At 46.3% G+C, this 22,243-nt stretch overlaps 3 protein-coding genes across 4 annotated transcripts; 2 read left to right on the top strand and 1 right to left on the bottom strand.

Moving 5' to 3' along the window:
* Positions 1-58: 58 nt before the first annotated feature.
* Positions 59-11,258, top strand: CMC4 (C-X9-C motif containing 4). Its single transcript, XM_035113308.2, has 3 exons — positions 59-492; positions 5,203-5,270; positions 8,112-11,258. Exons 1-3 carry the CDS (start codon positions 59-61, stop codon positions 8,273-8,275), a joined length of 666 nt encoding a protein of 221 aa, XP_034969199.2. The 3' UTR covers positions 8,276-11,258.
* Positions 365-5,270, top strand: MTCP1 (mature T cell proliferation 1). Of its 2 annotated transcripts, none has more exons than XM_035113312.2 (5): positions 365-492; positions 3,130-3,311; positions 3,427-3,597; positions 3,710-3,762; positions 5,203-5,270. In XM_035113312.2, the coding sequence occupies exons 2-4, from the start codon at positions 3,195-3,197 to the stop codon at positions 3,755-3,757; spliced, it is 336 nt and encodes a 111-aa protein (XP_034969203.1). In that variant the 5' UTR covers positions 365-492; positions 3,130-3,194; the 3' UTR covers positions 3,758-3,762; positions 5,203-5,270. The 2 variants fall into 2 exon arrangements, with proteins under 2 accessions (XP_034969203.1, XP_034969204.1); XM_035113313.2 differs by lacking the exon at positions 5,203-5,270 and adding an exon at positions 3,870-4,006.
* A 51-nt stretch (positions 11,259-11,309) lies between the features above and the next one.
* FUNDC2 (FUN14 domain containing 2) lies at positions 11,310-22,035 on the bottom strand. The gene is made up of 5 exons (XM_035113649.2): positions 21,879-22,035; positions 19,788-19,935; positions 19,523-19,598; positions 16,355-16,492; positions 11,310-15,017 (listed from the first exon to the last, which is right to left on the bottom strand). The coding sequence occupies exons 1-5, from the start codon at positions 22,033-22,035 to the stop codon at positions 14,940-14,942; spliced, it is 597 nt and encodes a 198-aa protein (XP_034969540.1). The 3' UTR covers positions 11,310-14,939.
* Between the last annotated feature and the right edge of the window lie 208 nt (positions 22,036-22,243).

The following is a 22,243-nucleotide window of genomic DNA, read 5'->3' as shown; positions in this document are numbered from 1 at the left end:
CTATAGGCCGAGGGAGCCGACGCTTGTCCGCAGACAGCTTCCAGGTCATGTGGCCAGCATGACAAAGCTGCTTCTGGCGAACCAAAGCAGCGCATGGAAACGCCATTTACCTTCCCGTCGGAGCGGTCCCTATTTATCTACTTGCACTTTGATGTGCTTTCGAACTGCTAGGTGGGCAGGAGCTGGGACCGAGCAACGGGAGCTCACCCCGTTGCAGGGATTCGAACCACGACCTTCTGATCAGCAAGCCCTAGCCACCTGGGTAGTTCAGGTTTATTACCATCCTTCCGCCGTCACCAATTGCATTCCTGTTTGTCTTGTAAAAGGTACTTTCAGCGGTGTCTATTTTGCAATAGCTGTGCAAGGCCACACCTCTTTGCATGCTGGTAACCTGATAAGCAGTTGGCTGGAGGGTGATGAAGGAGAAACTCAATTGTCAAAAGCTCAGCTTTGGAACAGAGGCTTAAAAGAGAAGACATCATCACAGATCAGGTAGTCACTTCCTGACCCAGAGAGGTTGCTGTTGTTTTATCTTCTAGGCAGTAATGTCTCCTGCTGATCTTTTTTTTACTAAGTTTCTGTTTCCTCTGACAAGCAGGATTCGGCAGATAAGGGGAAATGCTGGGGAAATTAGTGGCTGTTTCCAGTTCTGGGGGTGGCTGCCTGTCTTTGTAACAGATATTATGATTGCTTGTAGGAGTGAAAGAGCACCATGAGGATCACAACACGGGTTGCGTACTCTGGTGGCACAGTTACAACATTGGTCACCCTCTCACAACACTTGCTGTGTACAAACAGACTTTCTACATGGACAGAAAACTTATTTGGAAGACCCCCCCAGGTGTAGGGGGAGGGAAAAACCCACCAGTCTTGGCCATGGTCTCCTCTCTGAGTCAAAGTGGAACATAGTCCCATGACAAGATAAGAGTACTTTGTTCTGTTAGGAAAGTTTGCTGCAGAAACGAAAACTTGGGCACTTATATCACTAAAGAAAACTGTAGGCTTTTGAGTAAGTGGGTCCCAGCTGACTCTGATAATATCTTGATCCCATGTCAACTTTTTGGAGGGGCGGGCTTCTGTCAATACAGTTTGCATGTTCCTTCCTGTTCGGAAGCCCTCTTACGCAACAACAGTGTGCGCTGACTCTTACTCTGTGCTTTGAGCCCCCTACAGTACATGGTATGCTTAGCAGTTTGATTCCAAGGATACCTGTGGAGTGCTGGAGGAATTCTACTGGTTGTGCCATTTCTGGAGTGGGGGTGGGGGTGGGGAAGCCTCCTGCCTCGATCCTATTCATGCATCTTTTGCAATGATGTGGCTGTGGATACAAATTTCTCAAGAGCTGGTGCCAAAGTAGTTAACCACATCACCACAACCTCCGTTTATACTCCCAGCATGTTAGCATGTGAACCTGACTTTGTCCTCCTTTCAGCTTGGAGCAGACGTAGCCAGCATGGGGTCCCCCAGATGCTAATTGGACTACTGCTTCCATCATCCCTGACCACTGGCCATGCTGGCTGGAGATGACAAGAAGTTGGAGTCCAACAATATATAAAAACATCTTGCTGGATCTGGCTGATGACTAGTAGCCGTTGATAGCTTTATCCCTCCATGAATTTGTCTAATCCTCTTTTAAAGTCACCCATGTTGGTGGCCATCATTGCATCTGGAGAACAATGCCATGTTGGTTACCCCTGGCTTAAGACATCATTGTTGTTAGGTGCTTAATTCGCTAGAAAGGAAGTGCTCCTGCTGTGCTTCAGGAAAACTACGTGCTTTTGTCCTCTTAATCTGCTGTCTTTCCTTTCACACCGTCTCTTGCCGCACTTCCCACACTATTGAGGAGTGATTCCCCACACACACATCGTGAGTTGTGATAAGCACCTGTGCATTCTCCAGCCTTCACAGTGTCCATCATGACCAAAATGTGAAAAAGATCTTCTGGGTGCTATTCTAATTTTTCTTCCTCTCCCACTCCATCCGTGTCACCCTTTTTATACAAAGCTTCGCCCCAATACAAGGGTTTTAGCTTGTCGTACCATGGATTCTGTGGTGAGTTGCCAAGTAGAATAGACTTTCCCTGCTGAAATAATGTTCATCTTCCTATGTCAGTGACCACTGCTTGACAACTCGATTGAAATAGGGAAAGGAGAACTTCTAGTACTCGGGGTTGGTGGGACTCAGCCAATTTGCTCCTCACAATTTCCATAGTTTTGCACTCCTAGCTTCTCCAGTACTTGCAGATTTTTGAGCAAGAGCAAAGGAGAGAACTGACAGGGGTTGCACTTCCTCTTAACTTCCAGGTTTAGTGGAGGAAACTCACCATGTTTGGGTGTTGTAGGGGGAGGTCCCCCCCGCCCCTTCCTAGAAGATGCCACAGATTGAAATGGAGAATTGAGTGAAAGAAGAAAACACAGGAACCAAAATGGAAAAAAGAGACTGGAAAGCAAATGGATAGATATGGTATCAGTTTAGTGGGCTAAGTCATCTGCAAACCATTATTCTGTCCACAGGCCACTAGTTGCTGACAGCTGTGCAGCGTGAATCCTCAGCACTCTATGGCCAACTTGGATGACAGCAGGTCCCATTAAATAGCTCCAAGTTCATAAAAAAATTCCTTCAGTAGCACCTGAAGTTCATGATTCTGTAGCACATTTCATCCAAAACGATTGCTGTGAGTCTTTCAAGCGGGCTGTATTTTTCCTAAATAATCTCCTGAAGCCCCAGGGTCATGCAGCACCTGGTTTGCATGCAAGAGGTCCCAGGTCCTTGGCATTTCTGGAGAGGACTCAGAAAAGCCTGTAACCATGGGGAGCCACTGGCATCTTGTGTTGCCTGGGTCTGATGACCGTCATAGTCCAAAACATCTTGGGGGGGGGGGGGCGTGCTTCATTTTGGCGAAGGCGGGTGCGTTCAAGATTTGATCCAGATAGACCAATGGTCTGACTTCAGATAGACCAACAAGGCAGCTTTCTGTTTTACTGTGGCAGCTGTGCATTCCCCGTCTTCTCTTAAAAGAATTAAAAAAAAAATGCTTCACATAGTTCAAGGAAGTTGCATTCCACCTGGCTGCCATGCCCAGTGCTGGTTCTTTTCAGGACTAACAGTTGATCCCATGTCTTTGTTCAGAGACAAAGGGGACCATGTATAGAATGGGAGCCAAGGTAGGGCCTTCCTAGGAAGAGAAACAGGGCATGGCAGAAGGAGAGGAAGGTGGTGATGCCCGAGCCCCACCAGTCCGCCTCTGGGTGCGGCGCATAGGTGTCTACTGTGATGAGAACCAGAAAACATGGCTGGTGGCATCAGAAGAGGTAAGCAGGAATACTTTCAGCACCCTTTTGCTTTGGTGTTTTGGTTTTAGCCTTTTAGCAACAGCTCATGTTCTCTCTCCTCTACCCCCCCTTTTTTGGTTGCTTCTTCCCCCAGGAGGCAGATACAGTGAAAGCCCGGATCAGGAGAGTCCGGGTCCCCCTGGGCCAGGCAGTGTGCCCCAGCCATCTTCCTGCATCCCAGCTGCCCCACATGTGGCAGCTTTCAGAGGGACAGCAGTACCGGGACAGTAACTCTCGCATCTGGAACATCGAACACCATTTAATGGTAAGGTTCCAGGCAGGGGGAAAAAAGACACAAGCTGCTTAGCTGTGACTCCAGCACTGATGAGCCAGCATCTTATTGGGATGCACTGAATGTTTTCTTTTGTCTCTTGCAGATCATGGGAGTGGAAGAGCTGCTGCTGAAACTCCTCCCAAGTGATTAAATCTGGTGAGCTCTGCTGTTTTCCCACTCTCAGTCTCCCCCGCCCCCTTCCTCCTTTCTCTTTACTTTTTGCAGTCACGGCGGTTCTTTTAATGCTGGTTTTTGTCTTTCAGGAGCTGTGTGACTCTAGGATGGTATCCCTGTTTTGTTTTTTTATGTGGTAACTCCCAGCACTAAAAAGCTGCTGCCTCTGTGGTGGAGCATGGCAGGCAGCTCTCTTGGCAGGACCACCCGAGAGATTAGGACAGGCAGTGAAGAAGAGTGACGCGACCAGTTGAAATAACAGGGGGAGTTCTAGGTAGGCAGGATGGAACACCTCCCCTCCTCCCCGCTGCCCTCCACTGGAAATATAGTCAGGGCACCAATTTCGGGGCATTGCTGGAGTCCACAACAAGGCACGGCGATTGCCATTGTGTTCTCTCCGTGTTTAGTTTCCTGGAAGCGGCTGGGAAGCCACTATAGGGGACAAGATGCTGAACCAGTTGCTGGGGTGCAGAAGCAGAAGAGGGCTATTGTTCTCATGTCCTGCTTATGAGCTTCCCGGAAGGCATATGGTTGACCGTGGTCACTGTGGGGCTTGGTAGGCCTCTTACTGTGGGGTGGGATGAACATTGTTCTGACCCAGCAAGGTGGCCTGTGCATTCTTGCTGAGTTAAATCGGTCTGAAAAGCTGCCTCGCTGTTCAGCAGTTCAGAATGTTGCAAATGTGGTTCGTTGCTCTACTAATCCAGGAGGGAGGAAGCCTGTGGCAGTCTTCAGCTTCCATCAGCTCCAGCCAGCATGGCCAGTGGTCAGGGATGATGGAAGTTGTAGCGCAGCAACATCTGTGGAGGGCCACAGGTTTCCCCCCCCCCCTTTGTACTAATCTGCTGCAGTGTTGCCAGAAGTTACATCACCCCCTTCATGCTATGCAAGACATTGACTCAGAGGGGAGAACCCTGTCTTAACAAGCATCGTCAGTGCTTACTTGGTGATCTCTCCCCCTGCCCCTCCGGTGGTTCTTCAGGGGGCCTTCTAGTCCAAGCTGCCGCTCATAGAGGGACCTTGGAAATATTCTAGTCCAACCTATTCTCGGTGCAGAATCCACAATGAAAAGGATGCATCTATAGTCCTGAGTGTCACTCTAGAAATGGCAGGGGTGGGTAGGGGGGAACCTGGACTTTACTAGACCAACAAAGCAATCATAGGTGTTTCTTGTCCCATCTTTGACAGAATTTTGGGGGATGTGGGAGGGCACAAGACATTGTATTTCACACTGGTTTGCTTGATTGGGCAGAGAGACATTTTCAGAGGGCTCTGGGACTGTAGCCATAGATGCGCTTGAAAGGGATCAGTCCTTGCTGTGCAAGAAAAATGAGCCTTGCCAGTGGGCAGGATTATTAGGAGATACCTTGCTAGCTCACTCCCTCAGTTCTTAACTACAGTTGTATTTTCCTTTTCTTTTAGTTCCACAGACATGGCTCAGAAAGACCCCTGCCAGAAGTATGCCTGTGAAATCCAGAAATGCTTGCAAGGTATGTTGCGTTGTTTGGGTTTGTTTCATTTAAAAAGAAAATCTATTTAAAATTATTATACCTGGGATAGGCCGGGAACTTGTGACCTTCCAGAATGTTGCTGAACTCCCAACTCCCATAATCTCTGACCATTGGGCCATGCTGCCGGGTCACAGCATCCAGCAAGCTGCAGGTTCCCCATCTCTGCCTTTTCTGGGTCTTCAAGCCGTTCAGTAAGATCATAGTTTGAAATTACAAAAATTAATTGGCAATAAGAAAATAAAATGGAACAAAACCAAGAGAAGTTAGGTAAAGGTAAAGGGACCCCTGACCGTTAGGTCCAGTCGTGGACGACTCTGGGGTTTCAGTGCTCATCTGGGCTTTACTAGCTGAGGGAGCTGGCCTACAGCTTCCGGGTCATGTGGCCAGCATGACTAAGCCGCTTCTGGCAAACCAGAGCAGCGCATGGAAACGCCGTTTACCTTCCCACCGGAGCGGTACCTATTTATCTACTTTGCACTTTGATGTGCTTTAGTTAGTGACTGTTAAAAACTCAAGTGAATGGGACAAGCCCAACATGGTACTCTTGGGGCACCACCAGAGAGAATGTTCTCTCTCTGATTGCTACCTACATTATCTCTGAAGGCAGCAGCATCTGGAGGGGACCTGGAACATTCATTATTGCTGTAAACTCTGGCTGGCAGCAGTTCTCCAAGGTCTCTGACAGGCAGAGGCATTTTTGCTAACTGGCGATGCCAGGGATTGAACCTGAGATCTTCTGTATGTGCTGTACAGTCCCTCCAAGTCATCTTCCAAGCCAACTGCTAAAGGCGAAGTGTTTTTGAAACAGAAACAATGAACATCCCTCTTATGTTTTTGTTCTGCAATGTGCTGGTTTTGAAGTAAGTGACCAGCGGACTCTGAAATAAATGATACTTTCAAGTTTAAGACTAGTCTCTGTTCACAAAGACCTGGACCCAGCCAGTCACTCTGAGCTTGTGGAGAAAGAAAATGTCTTTTTTTTTCAAACACACTTCCCATTGGGAACCTTTTGTAACAACCTTAGTGCTCTGTAGGTGGACAATTGTAGGAGAAGGTTCTGAAGTCCTAAGCTGTGCTTGCATGGGACAGTGATGCTCTGTGAACATTGAGAGGACAACGCTCTCCTATTGCTTTGCCCTTAACTTATCAAAAGACAATTGGTAGGACTGTTATAATGAATTTTAACCTTTCATTTGAATGACCATACAGTCCTACCAGTTGTGTCTTAGTAATCAAGAAGAAGACTAACCTGGAAAAGATGTTATAGGCTGCAGGGGTTTCCCATCATAAGGTAAAGGGACCCCTGACCATTAGGTCCAGTCGTGACCAACTCTGGGGTTGCGCGCTCATCTTGCATTATTGGCTGAGGGAGCCGGCGTATAGCTTCCAGGTCGTGTGGCCAGCATGACAAAGCCGCTTCTGGCAAACCAGAGCAGCACATGGAAATGCCATTTACCTTCCCGCTGTAGCGGTTCCTATTTATCTACTTGCATTTTGACATGCTTTCGAACTGCTAGGTTGGCAGGAGCTGGGACCAAGCAACGGGAGCTCACCCCGTCACAGGGATTCGAACCGCCGACCTTCTGATCAACAAGCTCTAGGCTCAGTGGTTTAACCACAGCGCCACCTGGGTTTCCCATCATACCATGTACTGAAACATGTTTTAACTTGTCCCCCTGCTCTTTTGTTTGTTATTGTTTTACATGAATACCCAACCTAAAAAAGAATTTGGGGGCTCTCAAAAGCTTGTTTTTTTCCTGGATGGTGACACTTCACTTGGTCCTCATAAAAAGTGTTGCTTTTGGATTCTTCCAAATTACTTAGGTGACAGATCAACCAGAATTATTGTATTGGAAATTGACCAAGGGCCATTGCAAAATGTCCTTTCTGTCTTGATACTGCCTTATTGTATCAGAGTGCTTCTTGTGAGGAGGAGGAGAATGACATCCTTCTGTCTCGAGAGACAGTGGAATGTGCCTCTGTGGGTTAAGTCAAACCGCTGTGTTAGCAAGCACTGGGGTGCAACCCTGGGCAGTGTGTATGGAGGTCCTGGGCTGCCCAGATAGCAGAACCCTGCTCTTGGCCTCACTTATATGGTCCAAAGGAAAGCAGAACAATATGTTTGGCACCATCCTGGCTGCAGGAGTTGCTGGAAGGAGGCACACAAGACGCTATCCAGCCATCTTAGGGACTCCTGAAGATATATTACAAAGCAGCAGAGGTTTAGGATCAAAGTTTTCCTTCTCCTAGGTCGGCTGCCTCCCTAGGTTGACAATCCCCATCTGCCCCTCACTTCTCTCTACACAGCATGGGCAGAAACCACTTTCTTGACCATGGGACCCACTATTGATCTCATCCACTCAATCCACTGGAGCCTGTCTCTGTATGCAGGGGAAAGTCCCTAACTCACTGAGGGCTTGAGACCCATTAGCTACCCTCACCTGGTTCAGCCGGCCAATACAACCAGTCCCAGGGCTGTGGCTGCTGTCACATGCTGACAGCTTCTAGGTGAGAGCTAGGTGCAGGGTAGGGACCAAAGGTGGACAAATTACTCCCATCAGAGGTACTAGCCCTCCCCTAATCCTTTTGTCATTCCACACGAAGGTGCTTTAGGTGGGAAATTGAATAGCAGAGACCTCACTTTTATATGTAAATGTGAAATGTGAGGAATGTCTTCAGTATCAGGTGGAGGGAGTGGCCTAAGGTGACCATACCCTCTTAAAATGTGGCTTTCTGTGCAGGAACCCTCATATGCCTGTTTTTCAGCTTGCTCACTATTTGCTCTGCTTCCTGTCCCCTGCATCCCCCCCCCCCCCGCAGCCAACAACTACTTGGAATCGAAATGTGAAGCCGTTCTCCAGGAGATGAGAAGATGTTGTGCCCGCTTTCCCAAGGGCAGATCCATCTCCTGCTCAGGGTTTGAGTTGCAGGAGAGAGAGAAGCAGGTATCATCTTCCCACGGATTTCAAGCCCACAAACCCTGAGGATGCACTAACCTTCGGGGAGTGGAAGACATTCCTGCAAACTACGTTGCTGCGCAATACCTCATCTGCACCGCTTGCGTTGACACGAGGTGCAAGGCAGCTCCTCTTTCGGACATTCTCAGAAGCCAGAAAACAATGGCCCGTCTGTTAAGGGTAGAGCTGCTAGTTGTTCTACTATCAAAACGTGTCAGTACTGTAGCCTTATTGTGGATTAGATTGGAGTAGAATTAACTTGATGTGTAAATGTTCAACGTCATCTACTTTTATTATCAGGAGTAGCAATATTTCACTGCAAAGTGAAGTCCAAGCAGCCTTTATGCTGGAATCTTAAGTTTTTTAAACAATCTTGTTAGACACAAAATAACATCCTTGAGATGCAGAAACTGTACTCCCGTGAAGTCAGCACTTCCCAGTCTTTCAGAAGTTGTCCTTTTCGTGCTCCTGCATTTTGCTGTGCAGTTGTATGAAGTGTTGGCAACTAAAGCTCCAGAGAACTTGGGCTTATCCTCTTTTTGGCTGGGCAATTGTTAGGTTACCTGTGTGCCTCTGTTTCCTCATCTGCAAAACAGGACATACCACTTCTTCTTTTTGGACTGTAGATTTAGTAGCACTCGAATCCAATTGCACAATGCTTAATTATGTGAATGCTGTTGTGGAAGCAGCTGATTTCAGGGATAGCTATAGAGTGGTGTGTTCTCCCCCTCCGCCTTTGCAAAGCAATAGTCACTTTCTGGAAAACCAGAGTGGTGGAAGAGGTATTTTTTAAATGCCCCACTCGGCAATTTGTGTGAGCAAAGCCTCATTTCAATTGGAATGTGGTTGTAGCACCTCTTTTCCCCCAGCTGAGACCCTCCTGAACACATCTCAGGATTTTGACTATCCTGTTACTATTCTGTGTTCAATCTAGTACCTCTCAGTGTTGAAGTAACTTCAAGACCACTACAATGTTCTGTGTGCATCATAAGCAGGCATAACCAAAACCAGTGGAACAATCTGTGTTGGAAATATTTAACTTTAATGCTGCAAAAATAAAATAAAATAAACTATCTGAACATACTTTCAGAACTGTAAGAATGATTTTTAAGACGTATGGCCTATAACATCTCTCGCTTGTCTTGCCTTTCCTAGGTTGCAATCCTATACAGTGGTACCTTGGGTTACAAACGCTTTGGGCTACAAACTCCGCTAACCCGGAAGTAGTACCTTGGGTTGCAAACTTTGCCCCAGGATGAGAATGGAAATCGCGCAGCGGCAACAGCGGGAGGCCCCATTAGTGAAAGCACGCCTCGGGTTAAGACTGGTTTCGGGTTAAGAACGGCCCTCCGGAACAAATTAAGCTCATAACCCGAGGTACCACTGTATACAATTGCTTTCCAAGCTACCCACCCACCCAGATAACTTGAAAATTGTTGAGGGTCTTGGTGGACTTAATGACTGTTCTGCCAGTTGTAGCAATTTTAATGCACTCTGTTATATGATTTTAAACTTTATTGCTTCTCTTTATTGCAAATTCAAATTGCCATAAAATATAAGAAATAAAAGAAGCAATTAAAGAAATTAATATAAATATTTAACGTAATGGATATGCCGTTTCCCATCTTCAGTACAAATCAACCTCAGACTGCCTGAATGAGGCTTGTAGACCAGTTTGGGAGCCCCTGCTAGATACACCTAACTGGTGAGTAGTAGGCAGGTGCTGCAAGGTAACACTGGTAACAATAGCCCTTCATGATTCACGAGTACGCATGTTGTCAAACTTACATTTTAACTAACTCAACCTGTATTGAGAAATTCTGTAGTGAGCAAGGATCAGAGGATTATTGTTGCCACAGTAGTCAACAGCCCAATCTCAGAATACGGAAATGCCTTGGTTCAGATTTCACCTGTACCATGCATGCAGCCACTACAGTAGTGATTACATGTGGTAAATACTGTACTGAAGATTGCTTGTGGGGGGGCTGTAGTTCACTGGTGAGATCTGCTTTGCATGCACAAGGCCCCAGATTAGATCCATGGCATTTCCTTAAAGGAAGCAAATGACAGACAGCTGCCTGAACCCTTGGAAAGACATTCTGTGCACGATAGACCATAATTCTGACTTGAGATAAAGTAGTTTTTCACAGGTACTGTTCAGCTCCGGGAGCTGGTTAATGTTAACCCAGAAACATACAGCACAATTCTAAGCCTGTCTGTTCAGAAGCAAGCCTCATTGCATTCAAATGACTTACTCCCAGACAAGGATTTGTGTAAGGATGTTATTGCTTTAGTTAAAAGTGGGAGGCGGCACAGTCTGCAAGCCACTTGTACAAAGTCACTAGTTTTCCGGTCACCTTAACTTGTTCTGAAGCCAAATTGGTGGGTGCAGGTGTCACAACTGGTGATAAGAGGAGAGGATCTCTTGTGGATCAGCACCTAGTTAAAGAACAGGAAGTAAGAACAAATGGGCAGTTCTCTCACTGGAGGGAGGTAGAGTTCTCTGACCCCGAGGATCTGGACTGGGATCTGCTTTTAAACTTGTTCAAAAACTATATAGTGGGGCAGCCAGTTTGGGTGAAGACACCAAGTTGTTCAGGGTCATTAAAGCAAAAGGACTGCGAAGAACACCAAACTAGCCTTAAAAACTGGGCAAATGGGCATTGAAATGCCATGTAATTCAATGCAAGCAGGTGTTAAGTGATGCATAGGGTGGGGGGATCCTAATTTCACATATAGGTTAACAGAATCTGAACTGTCAGTAACTGACCAGGAACAGGACCTTGGCATCATTGTGGATAGCTCAATTAAGTTGTAGGTGCAGTGTGCAGAATAAGGGCATTCCTCTCCAAGCTGTCCTCTCCAAGCATAACCTTGTGTACAAAGGTGTGTGTGTGTGTGTGTTTACAGGTAACTGCAGCATGCAATCCATGGAACTGCATGAGGTAATGCAGCCATTTGGCCCAAATAGTTATTGACTCCTGCCTTAAAGTCACACATCCCTTCAGCATTCACTTCAGTACAGTAGATACTAGGAAAAAACAAACATCAAATGACAAAATACAGCAAAACCAGTTTATTTTAAACTCTCACCTCAAACATTTAAATATATAAAAACATTTTAAAACTTTTAGCAGTTTTCTAGACTCAAGTGTGGGTAGCTGCTGGAGTTTTTGTGGGTGTGTTTCCAACCTGGAGGCCAGCACAATTATTTTAGCACCCTCTGGTGGCCACTTAACAGATTGGCTCTTCTAATCATCGCTCGAGAGGCAATGAAATCCTGATAAAGTCAAAAAATAAATGAGATTGGCAATAAAGCAGCTCCCAAATATACTGTTTATTCCTTAGATCTGTGGTGCTCCAGATATTGTTGAAATCTAACTCCCATCATTCCTCACCATTCACTGGTGGATGGGATTGATGGGAGCTGGGGTCATGGAATCACAGAGTTGTAAGGGGCCCCAAGGCTCATCTAGTCCAACCCCCTGCAGTGCAAGAATTTAAACTAAACCATCTATAACTGATGACCATCAAAAATCTGCTTCAAGACCTCCAATGAAAGAGAGCCCACCACCTTCTGAGGGAGTCCATTTCACTGTTGAACAGCTCTTACCACAAGAAAGCTCCTGATATTTAGTCGTAATCTACTTGCTCGTATCTTGAAACCATTGTTTCAGTCCTAGCTTCCAGATCAGAAGAAAACAAGCCCTTTAGGTATTTGAAGACAGCTATCAAATCTCTTCTCAGACCCTTTTCCAGGCAAAATATACCCAACTCTCAACTATTCCTGACAAGGCTTGGTTTCAAGACCCTTGATCATCTTGGTTGCCCTGCTCTACATTACAGCTTGTCAATATCCTTGTCCCCCTTCTTGGACAAAGTTTTTGAGTGGGTGGTCACAGACCAGATCCATTTTCTTGGAGGAAACTGATTTACTCGATCCATTTCAATCAGTGTTTAGGCCCACCTTTAGCACAGAAACCACTTTACTCACCCTGTATGATGACTTTTGTCAGGAGAGAGACAGGGAAAATATGTCTTTGTGAATTCTCCTTGACTTCTCAGTAGCTTTTTATACCATCAGTCATGGTATCCTTCTGGAGCAGCTGTCTGAGGTAAGGATGGGCAGCACTGCTTTGAAGTGGTTCTTGTCCTACTTGGATGGACGTTTCAGACTGTGATACTTGGGTGTGCTGTTCAGCCCCATGGAAACTTCAATATGCGTTCCACAGAGTTTGATTTCATCCTCCATGTTGTTTTAACATCTACATGAAACTGCTGAATGGGGTCGTATGGAGTTTTGGAGTACACTGTCAGCAATATGCCGCTCACACAAAACTCTACAGTACTACTCCTTTACATCTGCAAATGTGGCCGTGGATATGCTGGATCATTGTCTTGCCTCGGTAATGGACTGGATGAGAGCTAACAAAATGAAGCTAAATCCAGATAAGACTGAGGCACTGTTAGTGGGTGGTTCACTAGACCAGGATGGGAGGTTTCCTGCACTCTGAAGGAGCAGGGACGTAGCTGTGGAGGGTACTCCTGGACCCACTGCTGTTTCTTGAGGCTCAAGGGGCCTCTGGAAACTTCAGCTGCTGCCAAATTCAGCAGCCAGGTTGCTCACCTGAGCAAGACGGTTTGAGGATACAACACTAATCCTGGCCTGACTGCACTGGCTACCAATTTGTTTCCAGGCCCAATTCAAAGTCCTGGGTTTGACGTATAAAGCCTTAAACAGCTCAGGACCGCAATACCTCAAGGATCACCTCTCCCCATATGAACTGACCCAGACTCTGCAAGCATCATCTGAGGCCCTTCCTCATGTGGCCCCTTCTCAAGAGGTCTGGAGGGTGGCAACATGAGAACAGGCCTTCTCTGCAGTGGCTCCCCATCTGTGGAATGCACTCCCAGAGAGGCTTACCTGGCACCTTCGTTACATATCTTTAGGTGCTAGGTGAAAGCACCTTTGGCTGATTAAACAATTTACGGCCTTTTAAATGTGTTTGGGGGGAAAGGGATTGGGTTTTTTTTTGTTAATATGTTATATAGATTGTGTTTCCATTTTGTATTTTTATGCCACAAACCACCCTGCAATCTCTGAATGAAGGATGGTATATACCTTTAATAAATAAATAAATAAATTGCAGGGCAGTCTTCTGCAAGAATGAACTAACAAGAGTAGTATTTTTAAAAGCCAGGGCTGGAGAACCCCTTCAGAAGTTGCCAGACTCCAACTTCTATCAGTCACCCAGCGTAGTTGATGGAATGATGGGAGCTGCAGTGCAGCTCCATCTGGAGAGCCATGGGTTCCTATTCCTGCTCCGAACCATTAAAGCTTCTGCTATAATAAATCTGTTTGTTTATAAACGTAGCTCAGGATATCATTTTAATTTGTACATGTATATTGTAACAGACAGGTAGGGACTGCAGGAGGAAAAAAACACGTATTAAAAATTCAGCTTTAAGTGCTCCTGGAGCAGATATGAAAAGTGCAGGCTTCTGTCCAGAATGCAACTCATGCAGAGATAAATCAACTTCTGTCAATATAAGCCAACCATTACTTCTCCATCTTCAGTTTGTGGGGCAAGAGTCACATCTCTCATGCAGTACTCATGATCTAGAAAAGCTTTCCCCAATGTGGTACCATGCAGATATTTTGGACTACAACTCCCCTTGTTACTGCCTATGCTGGCTGGGGCTGCTAAGACCAAAATATCTGGAGGGCACCAGCAGACCCTCCCAGCTCTTCCTCCGTACATTTCGGGGAGCTGGAGGTCCATAAAAGACAGAGCAGGAGGCTCCAGCAGCAGCACAGCATTCCATCCCCATAATCCAGTAACTTTTGCTACCAATGGTGTGAGTCATGTAGAAAGCTTTCCAACTCCAGTCATTATTTTAGCATTCTACCGCCAAGAGCAAAGTTTAGTTGAACCATAATCAAGTGAGTGTTCAGAAAACATATTCTGGGAAGAGGGTTCACCCCACCCACTACAAGCTTTTCAGGTCTCCTTTAGCAGGAGAGGATGGCAGAAATCCCACGCAGCAGTCAGAGTTTCCACAGATCATTCCAGCTCTGTGGCTTCAGCAAGAGGTAAAAATAAGTTTGGGAGGTGTCAGGAAGACCTGTTTCTCTCTTCTGCTGGCATTGCTAGGAAGCAGTATTCAGAGCCTGTCCAGGGAAGAATAAGCCAAAACTAGATGTAGGTAATTTTGAGACATGCTCTGGCACACCCTCTCCTTATGCTGCTGAGCTTCTGTGCTCTCCTGATCCAAAGCACTTTGCCACCCAGGGAGTACAACACAATGAGAAGGTGCCTACAAGGGAGTTGGGTGCTCCCCTGCAGGGTACTATCATAACATTTTGTGCATGTTTTCCCACTGCAAAAGAATATGGGGATGATTATACAAAACCTGACATATCAGGCTGGGGTAGGAATCAGTCTCGCAGTAAACAGCCTTCAGCCTAATGCTACCTCTCAACCACTGACCAATCAATCAAATGAAAAAGGAGAGGAGGAAAAAGAGCTTGTGGCAGTGTTTCTGGAGGCCATAAGGTGCATACAAAGAGATGTCAGAATGTTCCAGCGGACAAGTTCAGCAATGGAGAAAATGAACGATTACTGAGTAGGAGATGGCGGTGGCAGCAGCAGCAGCAGCAGCAGCACAGGAGCCAGATCAGAGGAGGCTCCTAAGAAGCCATGCCAAGCAGAAACCCTCCAACAAATCCTCCAGTCAGGAGAACATTCTTCTTCAGAAAGGAGATCACCTGAAACAGAGAAACAGCAAATCTTATATTGCTCCCTATTTGATTTTCACAAGCTAAATGTTGCGTCCTGGACAAGCATTGTGGTTGCTCAAGTGCCGACAAAATGACACCCCCCACATTTGCAATTATAAGGCAGCAGCGATCATAAGAGACCCAACCCTGTGGGCCACTGGTTGTGCAGGCCTACTCAGACCAGAGTCTTCAGAAGTGAGAACTCTCTCTGGATTCTGCCTAGAAGCTATAAACTGTACTTGAAATCTGAAATCTGCTGCTGACAAACTGGCTCTCCCTTCAGTGTACCAACATTGTCTGCTCTCACACACCCCTCTCAATTTAATGCAAGGATGGGGAACCTGTGGACCTCTATCCTGGCTTAGAGCTGTGTTGAACCAAAGGCTAACCATTTCAGAAGCTTTGCTAACGCCATACTGGTAGTCAAGACAATCCCATAATTAATTGGTAGCTGCTGTAACAATGAGCTCATATATACAGTGGTCCCTCGACTTACGAACTTAATCCGTTCCAAATGCACATTCGTAGGTCGAAAAGTTCAGAAGTCGAAACGCGACTTCCCATAGGAAAAAAATATTCGGAAAAATTCGTAAGTCAAAAAAACCGCATGTAAAAATTCGTAAGTCGGAAAAACCACATTTAAAGCCACCAATGGTTTCCGTTCGGATGTAGAAAAATTCGTAACTGTGCGGCCATTTGTCCTGTTCGTAAGTCAAAACCTACGGATGTCGAGTAATTCGTAAGTTGAGGGACCACTGTATGTTTATATTCACTTGCTTTGATATATGTTAATTGGCTTGCTTTGATGTGATCCTTATCTGTGGTCTTGGAGTGCTGGGCTCTGAGCCTAGAAAGGAGAACTATCTGTAAGGTATTTGCCACCTATGCTCTCATCTAGCCAGGTGAAATGATATGTGCTGCTTTGCTGTATAAAGAATGTATAAACATTTGCTTGAGTGTGGATAAGTTATCTCTTTGCTTTGGAGTTTGTCCCACATCTGCAAAGGCTAGGAGAACTGTCAGGCTGATTTGCTGTAAGTCTTCCCCTTCTTTAGTAAAGCACCAGAACTTACAACTCTGGCATTTTAGGCAACCTTCTTCAGTACACCTGGACCCAACCAGTCCCAGGAGCCCTCCTTTGGGTCAGTAGTCCAGGACAGGAGTGATGGGAGTTGGGTGTCTAACAACATCTGCAGGTCTCCCATATCATATGTAATAATTTCTGCCCATCTCTTTACTGCACAGTTATCACATCAAACATTTTTTCCTACTCAAGGCTTTGCTGCTAGCCTCCTGTATCTCTCCAACTTGCTCACCAGCCTCACCTCATCCATTTGGCTCTTCACTTCTGGTGTCAGCTGATTGGTGCTGCTCCTACGAAACTTCAGCTGTTCTTTGGCTTTGCTCACATCCCGTTCAACCATCTGCCAGTCCACTTTGATGTAGCCTGTATGGTTTGCAAGCTGGAGTAGAGAAAATGTTTCCTGAAGCAAAACACTACATGTCTCGCTGGACAAGTATTTCTGGATAGCATTGCCCACTTCTTGTACCCCATCCACATTGCTACATAGCAGCTCAAAGCAGTAGCCCCAGGAGAACTGCCCTTCCAATGGGTTGCAGCTATAGAGAAAAGCAGTGAACAAAATAGCATTTGGAGTCAAGGACAGCAGGAACCTAGCCTTCTTTAGTGCAGGTGTGTGGAACCGTTGACCCTCTAGATGTTGCTGAACTACAACTCCCATCAACCTCAGGAAGCACAGTCAATGGCCAGTTATGATACAATCTGTAGTTGAGCAGCATATTGAATGCCAAAAGTTTGACACGCCTGCTTTAATGCACTGGCCTTCAACTGGTGAATTGGGAGTCACTACTGGATCACAGCTTGATCTAAGGTAGATCACAACAGCAGCACTTACCACTATATAAGTATATGCATATGGTGTTTTGTTTTTGTTTTTTAAACCCAGTCAGTCAAGAAATGTGAACCTCAATGCATGAACAAGTTACAGATGTATCCCAGGTCTGAAAAAGTTAAAAATCACTGCTTAATGTGTACAGAATACAATTGGCTGTCCAGCAGGAAGACTGGTAATCTAACACAAAGAATCTCTGTTGCCCACACAAACCCTGGAATGGATGTTTTAAGAAAAGTCTGGATGAATCAAAAAAATATAACCAATGCCAGCACTCAGTAAGACTGAGCAATTTTAGGGGAGTCAATGGATGACTGAAGAGCCCACTGAGCCAGTGCATTCCCCAATACACTCTAGCAGTTGCTCTTCTATCACATGGAAGATCTGCATGGAAGCTGGAATAGAAAGCACAGAAGCAAGTAAGGTTCAAACGAAGATCATTTTGTGTGTGAGCACCAAGCTTAAAATAGAGGAGCTGTTCCACTGATGCTGATGTTTAAAATTAGCAGTGGATTGGCTTTGGTGCAAGTGATCATGTGTTGCTGTTGATGCTATCAGAATCTTCTCCAGTGGCAACCAAAACCCTATATTGCACAAAACAATGTTTTAGAAAAGAAAAGAAAAATCAGAGATCCTTTGATCCAGCTGGGAGACAAAAAGGCTTGCTATCATCTTTTCTTTTTATATTAATACTAGCTGGCCAGGCCACACGTTGCTGTGGCTCATCCCTGTGAACCCCCCCCCCCCATCCTGATCCATGACCTATCCCGTCCCCTCCTGCCCCCAACCCACACCCAAGCACGTCCCCACCTCCATTTGGCCTAGTCCATAAAGGCGAGCCTCCATTTGGCCTAGTAGCTGTAGTACCAGTGTAGCCTCTGCTAGAAGGCCAAGGTTTTCTAGCTGTAGTACCAGTGTAGCCGCCACTAGAGGGCACTCTGTTGCAACCTCTTCTGCTTTCTATTTCCCAGCTTCCCCGGATGTCCACTGGAGGGAGCACTTTTTTGTACAGAAATCCAGGTTTCTACCTGTGCTAGGTGTGTCATCTGGTCAATGTAAGTAGATGGTTACACCCCCACATGTGACTCTGATGTTGTGGGCAAAGTTGAGGGCGATTGGGCAAGTGGTTGTGGAGAAAGGTGTGGAATAACAAACATGCACCTTCTACATATATATATATATATATATATATATATATATATATATATATATGTAGATTAACAGAGGCCCTATATCTTTAGCACAGGAGTGGGGAACCGTTGACCTTCCAGATGCTGCTGAACTACAACTCCCATCAGACCTAGCAAGCTTGGCCAGTGGTAGGAATTGTAGTTCAGTAATATCTGCAGGGCCGAAATTTCCTCACACCTGCTTTAACAGATCTATGATAGGCAGATATCAAGAGATGATGCATCACCCCACAACACACTGGGTTGTATCTAGGTTTTAGGCAGAGTAGACCCATTGAAAAGAATGGGCTCAAGTTAGCTATGCCCATTATTTTTAATGAGTCTACTCTGAGTAGGACTTATATTGTATACAATCCACTATGTCTCTAGGCAGAAAACTTCACTTGTAGGATTTCAGCCAGATATTTCATTCATTCCAAAGACTTCAGGCCAGCATACATGGTTCTCCCACCTCCCTGTTTATTCTCACAACAATCCTGCAAGATGGGTTCACCTGAGAATGACTGGTCACCTAGTGAGCTTCATGGCTGAGCTGAGATTTGAACCCTAGCCTACCTGGTCCCAGTTCAACACCCTAGCTACTTTATTGTGCAGGCACTCCATTAAGTGCAACAACCTGTCTGTAGGCTGCTAAAATGCCCAGAGTCTCTATAAGAACAGCAACACACATTATTTGCAAGGCATGGCTTACCACCAGACTCAGCAATATGCAGCTGCAGCAACTGATAACTAGATGCTGCCACTGCCAGGAATATTTTAAAGCTCTACCAGGGAATGATGAAGAAACTATAGCTGAGCCAAAATGCTGCAAATGATATTTATCCATTTCCCCCCTCTTCCCCCACAAGCAAAAGACTCTCACAGTGCAGAAATTTCTCCATTTTTTGTAGTGGATACTGTTCACCACCATCACCATCAGAACAAATTTGGAGTCCTGCTAAGTATGCAAAATGGTGCCTAAGCTGCCCAACACAAATAGTTGTTGCTGCCACTTTCAGGGATTGCCAGCTAAACACACAGAGAAAAATACATTAGCAGATAAGAAAGCCACTGCTAATGGTGGGCTCTATCCTGGAGAATATGGTGAAATCCACCACCATCACTCAAAAGTTATCTGCCCACAAACAGGGTGGAAAATATCAAGAGGCCATTTGGCACAGCTATAAAAGGAACTACCAAAGTGTTCCAACTTGAATCTCTTGCACAGGCAAGCCAGTGAACAAGAGGCCCCAACTAGGGCTGGGTTGTGGATGCTGCCTAGACATCCCATTAAACCACTCATGTGAAAAAGATGAGTCACAGCTGCATGCACTTTTCTGCAGTTAAGGCAGCCAAGATACCCCACTCTACTGGTCAACTACTCCCAAGCCCAAGGTAGGCAACCACCAACCTGAAGCAGGAAGAAGCCACCTCCCACAGCAGTCGCCGCCAGTTTCCCAACCTTCTGGAAGATGAAGCCAGTGCACCTGCAAATCAAAAATGGAGCTAATTCAGGAAAATTACACCAACCACAGAATAACTGACAAGGCAGCTCCATCTGCAATAAGTAAAAACGGCAATCTGTAGCACAGAGACTGTGTTACTACAAGAGTTGGGTGAATTTGCTGTCCCCTGCCATCTACCACAAATACAACCAATGCACAGCACTGCCTCACCATCCAGTGGCACCTCCGAGTGCTAGCTGGGTTGCTACGTTGTACTTCTCTGCACTGGACCCTGAGTTGGGTGCAAAGAGCTTGCGCCACCATGGCTGGTTCTTTGTGTACTTGGTCAGATCCAGCACGTCATCACTGCTTCGCCCTACTGCAAAATCAAAGAAAAGGACATGAGCAAGGAAGAAGATAAAGCCTACTGCTGAACTTCTATCATATTTGAGCAAGGCCCAATTGCTACCCAATTGTTGCCTAATGTAGACAGAGAAGCAGAAGGAAGCTTTCACCTGGTATTTAAGCAATACAAGTAGGGATGGGGAACAAGGGTCCTCCAGGTGCTGCTGGACACCAACACCCATCAACCCCAGCCAGGACAGACAGCGACTAGAGTTTATAGCAGCTGGAGTCCTACAACATCTGGAAAGCTATAGGTTCCTCACCCCTGCAAGGCAGCAACCCTAAATAACACAGTGAAACACTAGCAGAACCTTAAACTTGAAATATTTTTGTATTTGCGGGCAGTGGGGGGTAAATTGCTGGGTTTTTTTAAATAAGACATAACACAGAAATCCTCCCTCTATCCACACAGTCAACAAGAGGAATTATAGCACATTCAATCTTTAAAACACCAGGTTTATCTTTTACTGATACAGTGGGATGTCTCTGCTTCGCATTATGATTTATCCAGTAAGCATAAAGATGCCACCTGAAGCTGCCTTATTCTGGGCCAGTCCACTATTCTGTCTAGCCAAGTATTTTCCACTCTTAGCAACAGAAACTTTCTAAGACTTCAGACAAAGGCCTTTCCAAAAGCCATTATCCAAGTTCTTTTTCAGTACAGATGCTGCGGATTAAACATGGGGCCTTCTGCGTGGAAAAGTCTATGCTTTAGCAATGTGCAATGGTTTGCACCCTTGTCAAATGATGTCTGTTTGAAGATCCTCAAGGGAAGAGCCGTACCTCAGTACGGTAGTAGCAGAGCATCTACTATGCAGGCAGAAAGTCCCAGGTTCAATCCTTGGCATCTCAAGGTAGGGCTGGGAAAATTCTCCCTGCCTGAAATCCTGGACAGCCACTGCCAATCAGTAAGGGTAGCATTGAGCTGGATGGACAAACAGGCAGTATCAGGCAATTTCCTATGTTCCCATCTTAAGGAGGCTCAATCTATAAGAACCACAACACACATGATATGAAAGGCATGGCATGGTACCAGGCTCAGCAAACACGCAGCTGACAGGTAACTGATAAACAGCTTTCCATCTGGTTGTCTGAAGCACACAGCATACCCTCCAACATTTCTCCAATGAAAATAGGGATGTCCAACCTATTCCATTACTGTATTATTATTATTATACAATTTATACCCCACCCATCTGACTGGGTTGCCCCAGTCACTCGGGGTGGCTTCCAACATATATAAAAACATAAAGCATCAAACATTAAAAAAAAAACTTCCCTATACTGTACAGGGCTGCCTTCAGATGACCCGGGGGTCAGATCACTGACCATACCCTCTGATGAAATAGAGATGTCCAAAGGAAAAGCGGGACATTTCGGAATCAAATCAGAAACTGAGACGGATTCTGTAAATCCTGGAGTGTCCCTGGAAAATAGGGACACTTGGGGAATCTGATTAGTAGTAGGAATCACTTCCAGGAGGGAAATTTGTGAGGAGTCTTTCAAATGCTTCGGGGTTTCCACTCCACAGCCCTTGCCCCTTCAGGCTGTTAATGGGTCACAACAGATTAACATACGTAAAAGGTTAGTAAAACAACCCACAGGTACGTGGAGAACCTTGCCCAGCCATTAATACTCAAGGTCACTCAGTGAGCCAATCACTCCATCTGCCCTACCCTGCGGGGTTGTTGTGGTGATGGTGATAACATGGGCGGGAGGGGCTTATCCCGAGATCACTGGAACAATGGCGGGACACCAAGTGGCTTGTTAATAATAGCAACTCACTAGGGCGGTAGAGATGGAGGTTTCCCCGGGGAGGAGATAACTAACGGGCAGGTTCTCTTTCCTCTCTCCCCCACCCCAGCGGAGTGACGTCACTCCAACGGTTTCCGCGCGGCGAACGTTAGTGCCTCTCACCCGGCATGATGTCGACGGCCTTGCGCTGTTGCTGCTGCGCCCGCTTCTTGCGCTTGGCCTCCTGCTCAAGGCGGAGGAGGGAGGAGCAGGAGTGGGCGTTGCCGATGCGTGTCTGCGACGGAGACACGCCCAGCTCCAGCCCCAGCTCCTCCTCCATCTCCTCCAAGGGGTTAGGAGGCCCCGCCCCCGGCCTTCGCCACCTCGCGCATGCGCGTTCGCAGAGGAGAGGCGTGGGTCAAGCCGCACCGCGATGTGTTCCTCCTCCCTTCCCCTCCTCCTCCTCCACCACCATCACCACTAACCGCGGCGCCGCTGAGGAGGCGGAGCCTGATTGTTTTATCACCTAGGTAACCACCGGAGGTTAG

Source organism: Zootoca vivipara, chromosome Z, assembly GCF_963506605.1.
Source record: "Zootoca vivipara chromosome Z, rZooViv1.1, whole genome shotgun sequence".
NCBI lineage: Eukaryota > Metazoa > Chordata > Lepidosauria > Squamata > Lacertidae > Zootoca > Zootoca vivipara.
Note: the sequence above shows the minus strand (reverse complement) of the source record. Positions and strands in the feature narration are given on the sequence as shown.

Coding starts and splice junctions, on each gene's coding strand:
- CMC4 (XM_035113308.2), top strand. CDS start 59: ATGACAAAGCTGCTTCTGGCGAACCAAAGCAGCGCATGGAAACGCCAT. Junction 493..5,202: donor AAGACATCATCACAGATCAG/GTAGTCACTTCC, acceptor CTTTTCTTTTAG/TTCCACAGACATGGCTCAGA. Junction 5,271..8,111: donor AATCCAGAAATGCTTGCAAG/GTATGTTGCGTT, acceptor CCCCCCCCGCAG/CCAACAACTACTTGGAATCG.
- MTCP1 (XM_035113312.2), top strand. CDS start 3,195: ATGGCAGAAGGAGAGGAAGGTGGTGATGCCCGAGCCCCACCAGTCCGC. Junction 3,312..3,426: donor GGCTGGTGGCATCAGAAGAG/GTAAGCAGGAAT, acceptor TTCTTCCCCCAG/GAGGCAGATACAGTGAAAGC. Junction 3,598..3,709: donor ACATCGAACACCATTTAATG/GTAAGGTTCCAG, acceptor TGTCTCTTGCAG/ATCATGGGAGTGGAAGAGCT.
- FUNDC2 (XM_035113649.2), bottom strand. CDS start 22,035: ATGGAGGAGGAGCTGGGGCTGGAGCTGGGCGTGTCTCCGTCGCAGACA. Junction 19,599..19,787: donor CTCGGAGGTGCCACTGGATG/GTGAGGCAGTGC, acceptor TTTGATTTGCAG/GTGCACTGGCTTCATCTTCC. Junction 15,018..16,354: donor TGAAGAGCCAAATGGATGAG/GTGAGGCTGGTG, acceptor TCTCTGTTTCAG/GTGATCTCCTTTCTGAAGAA.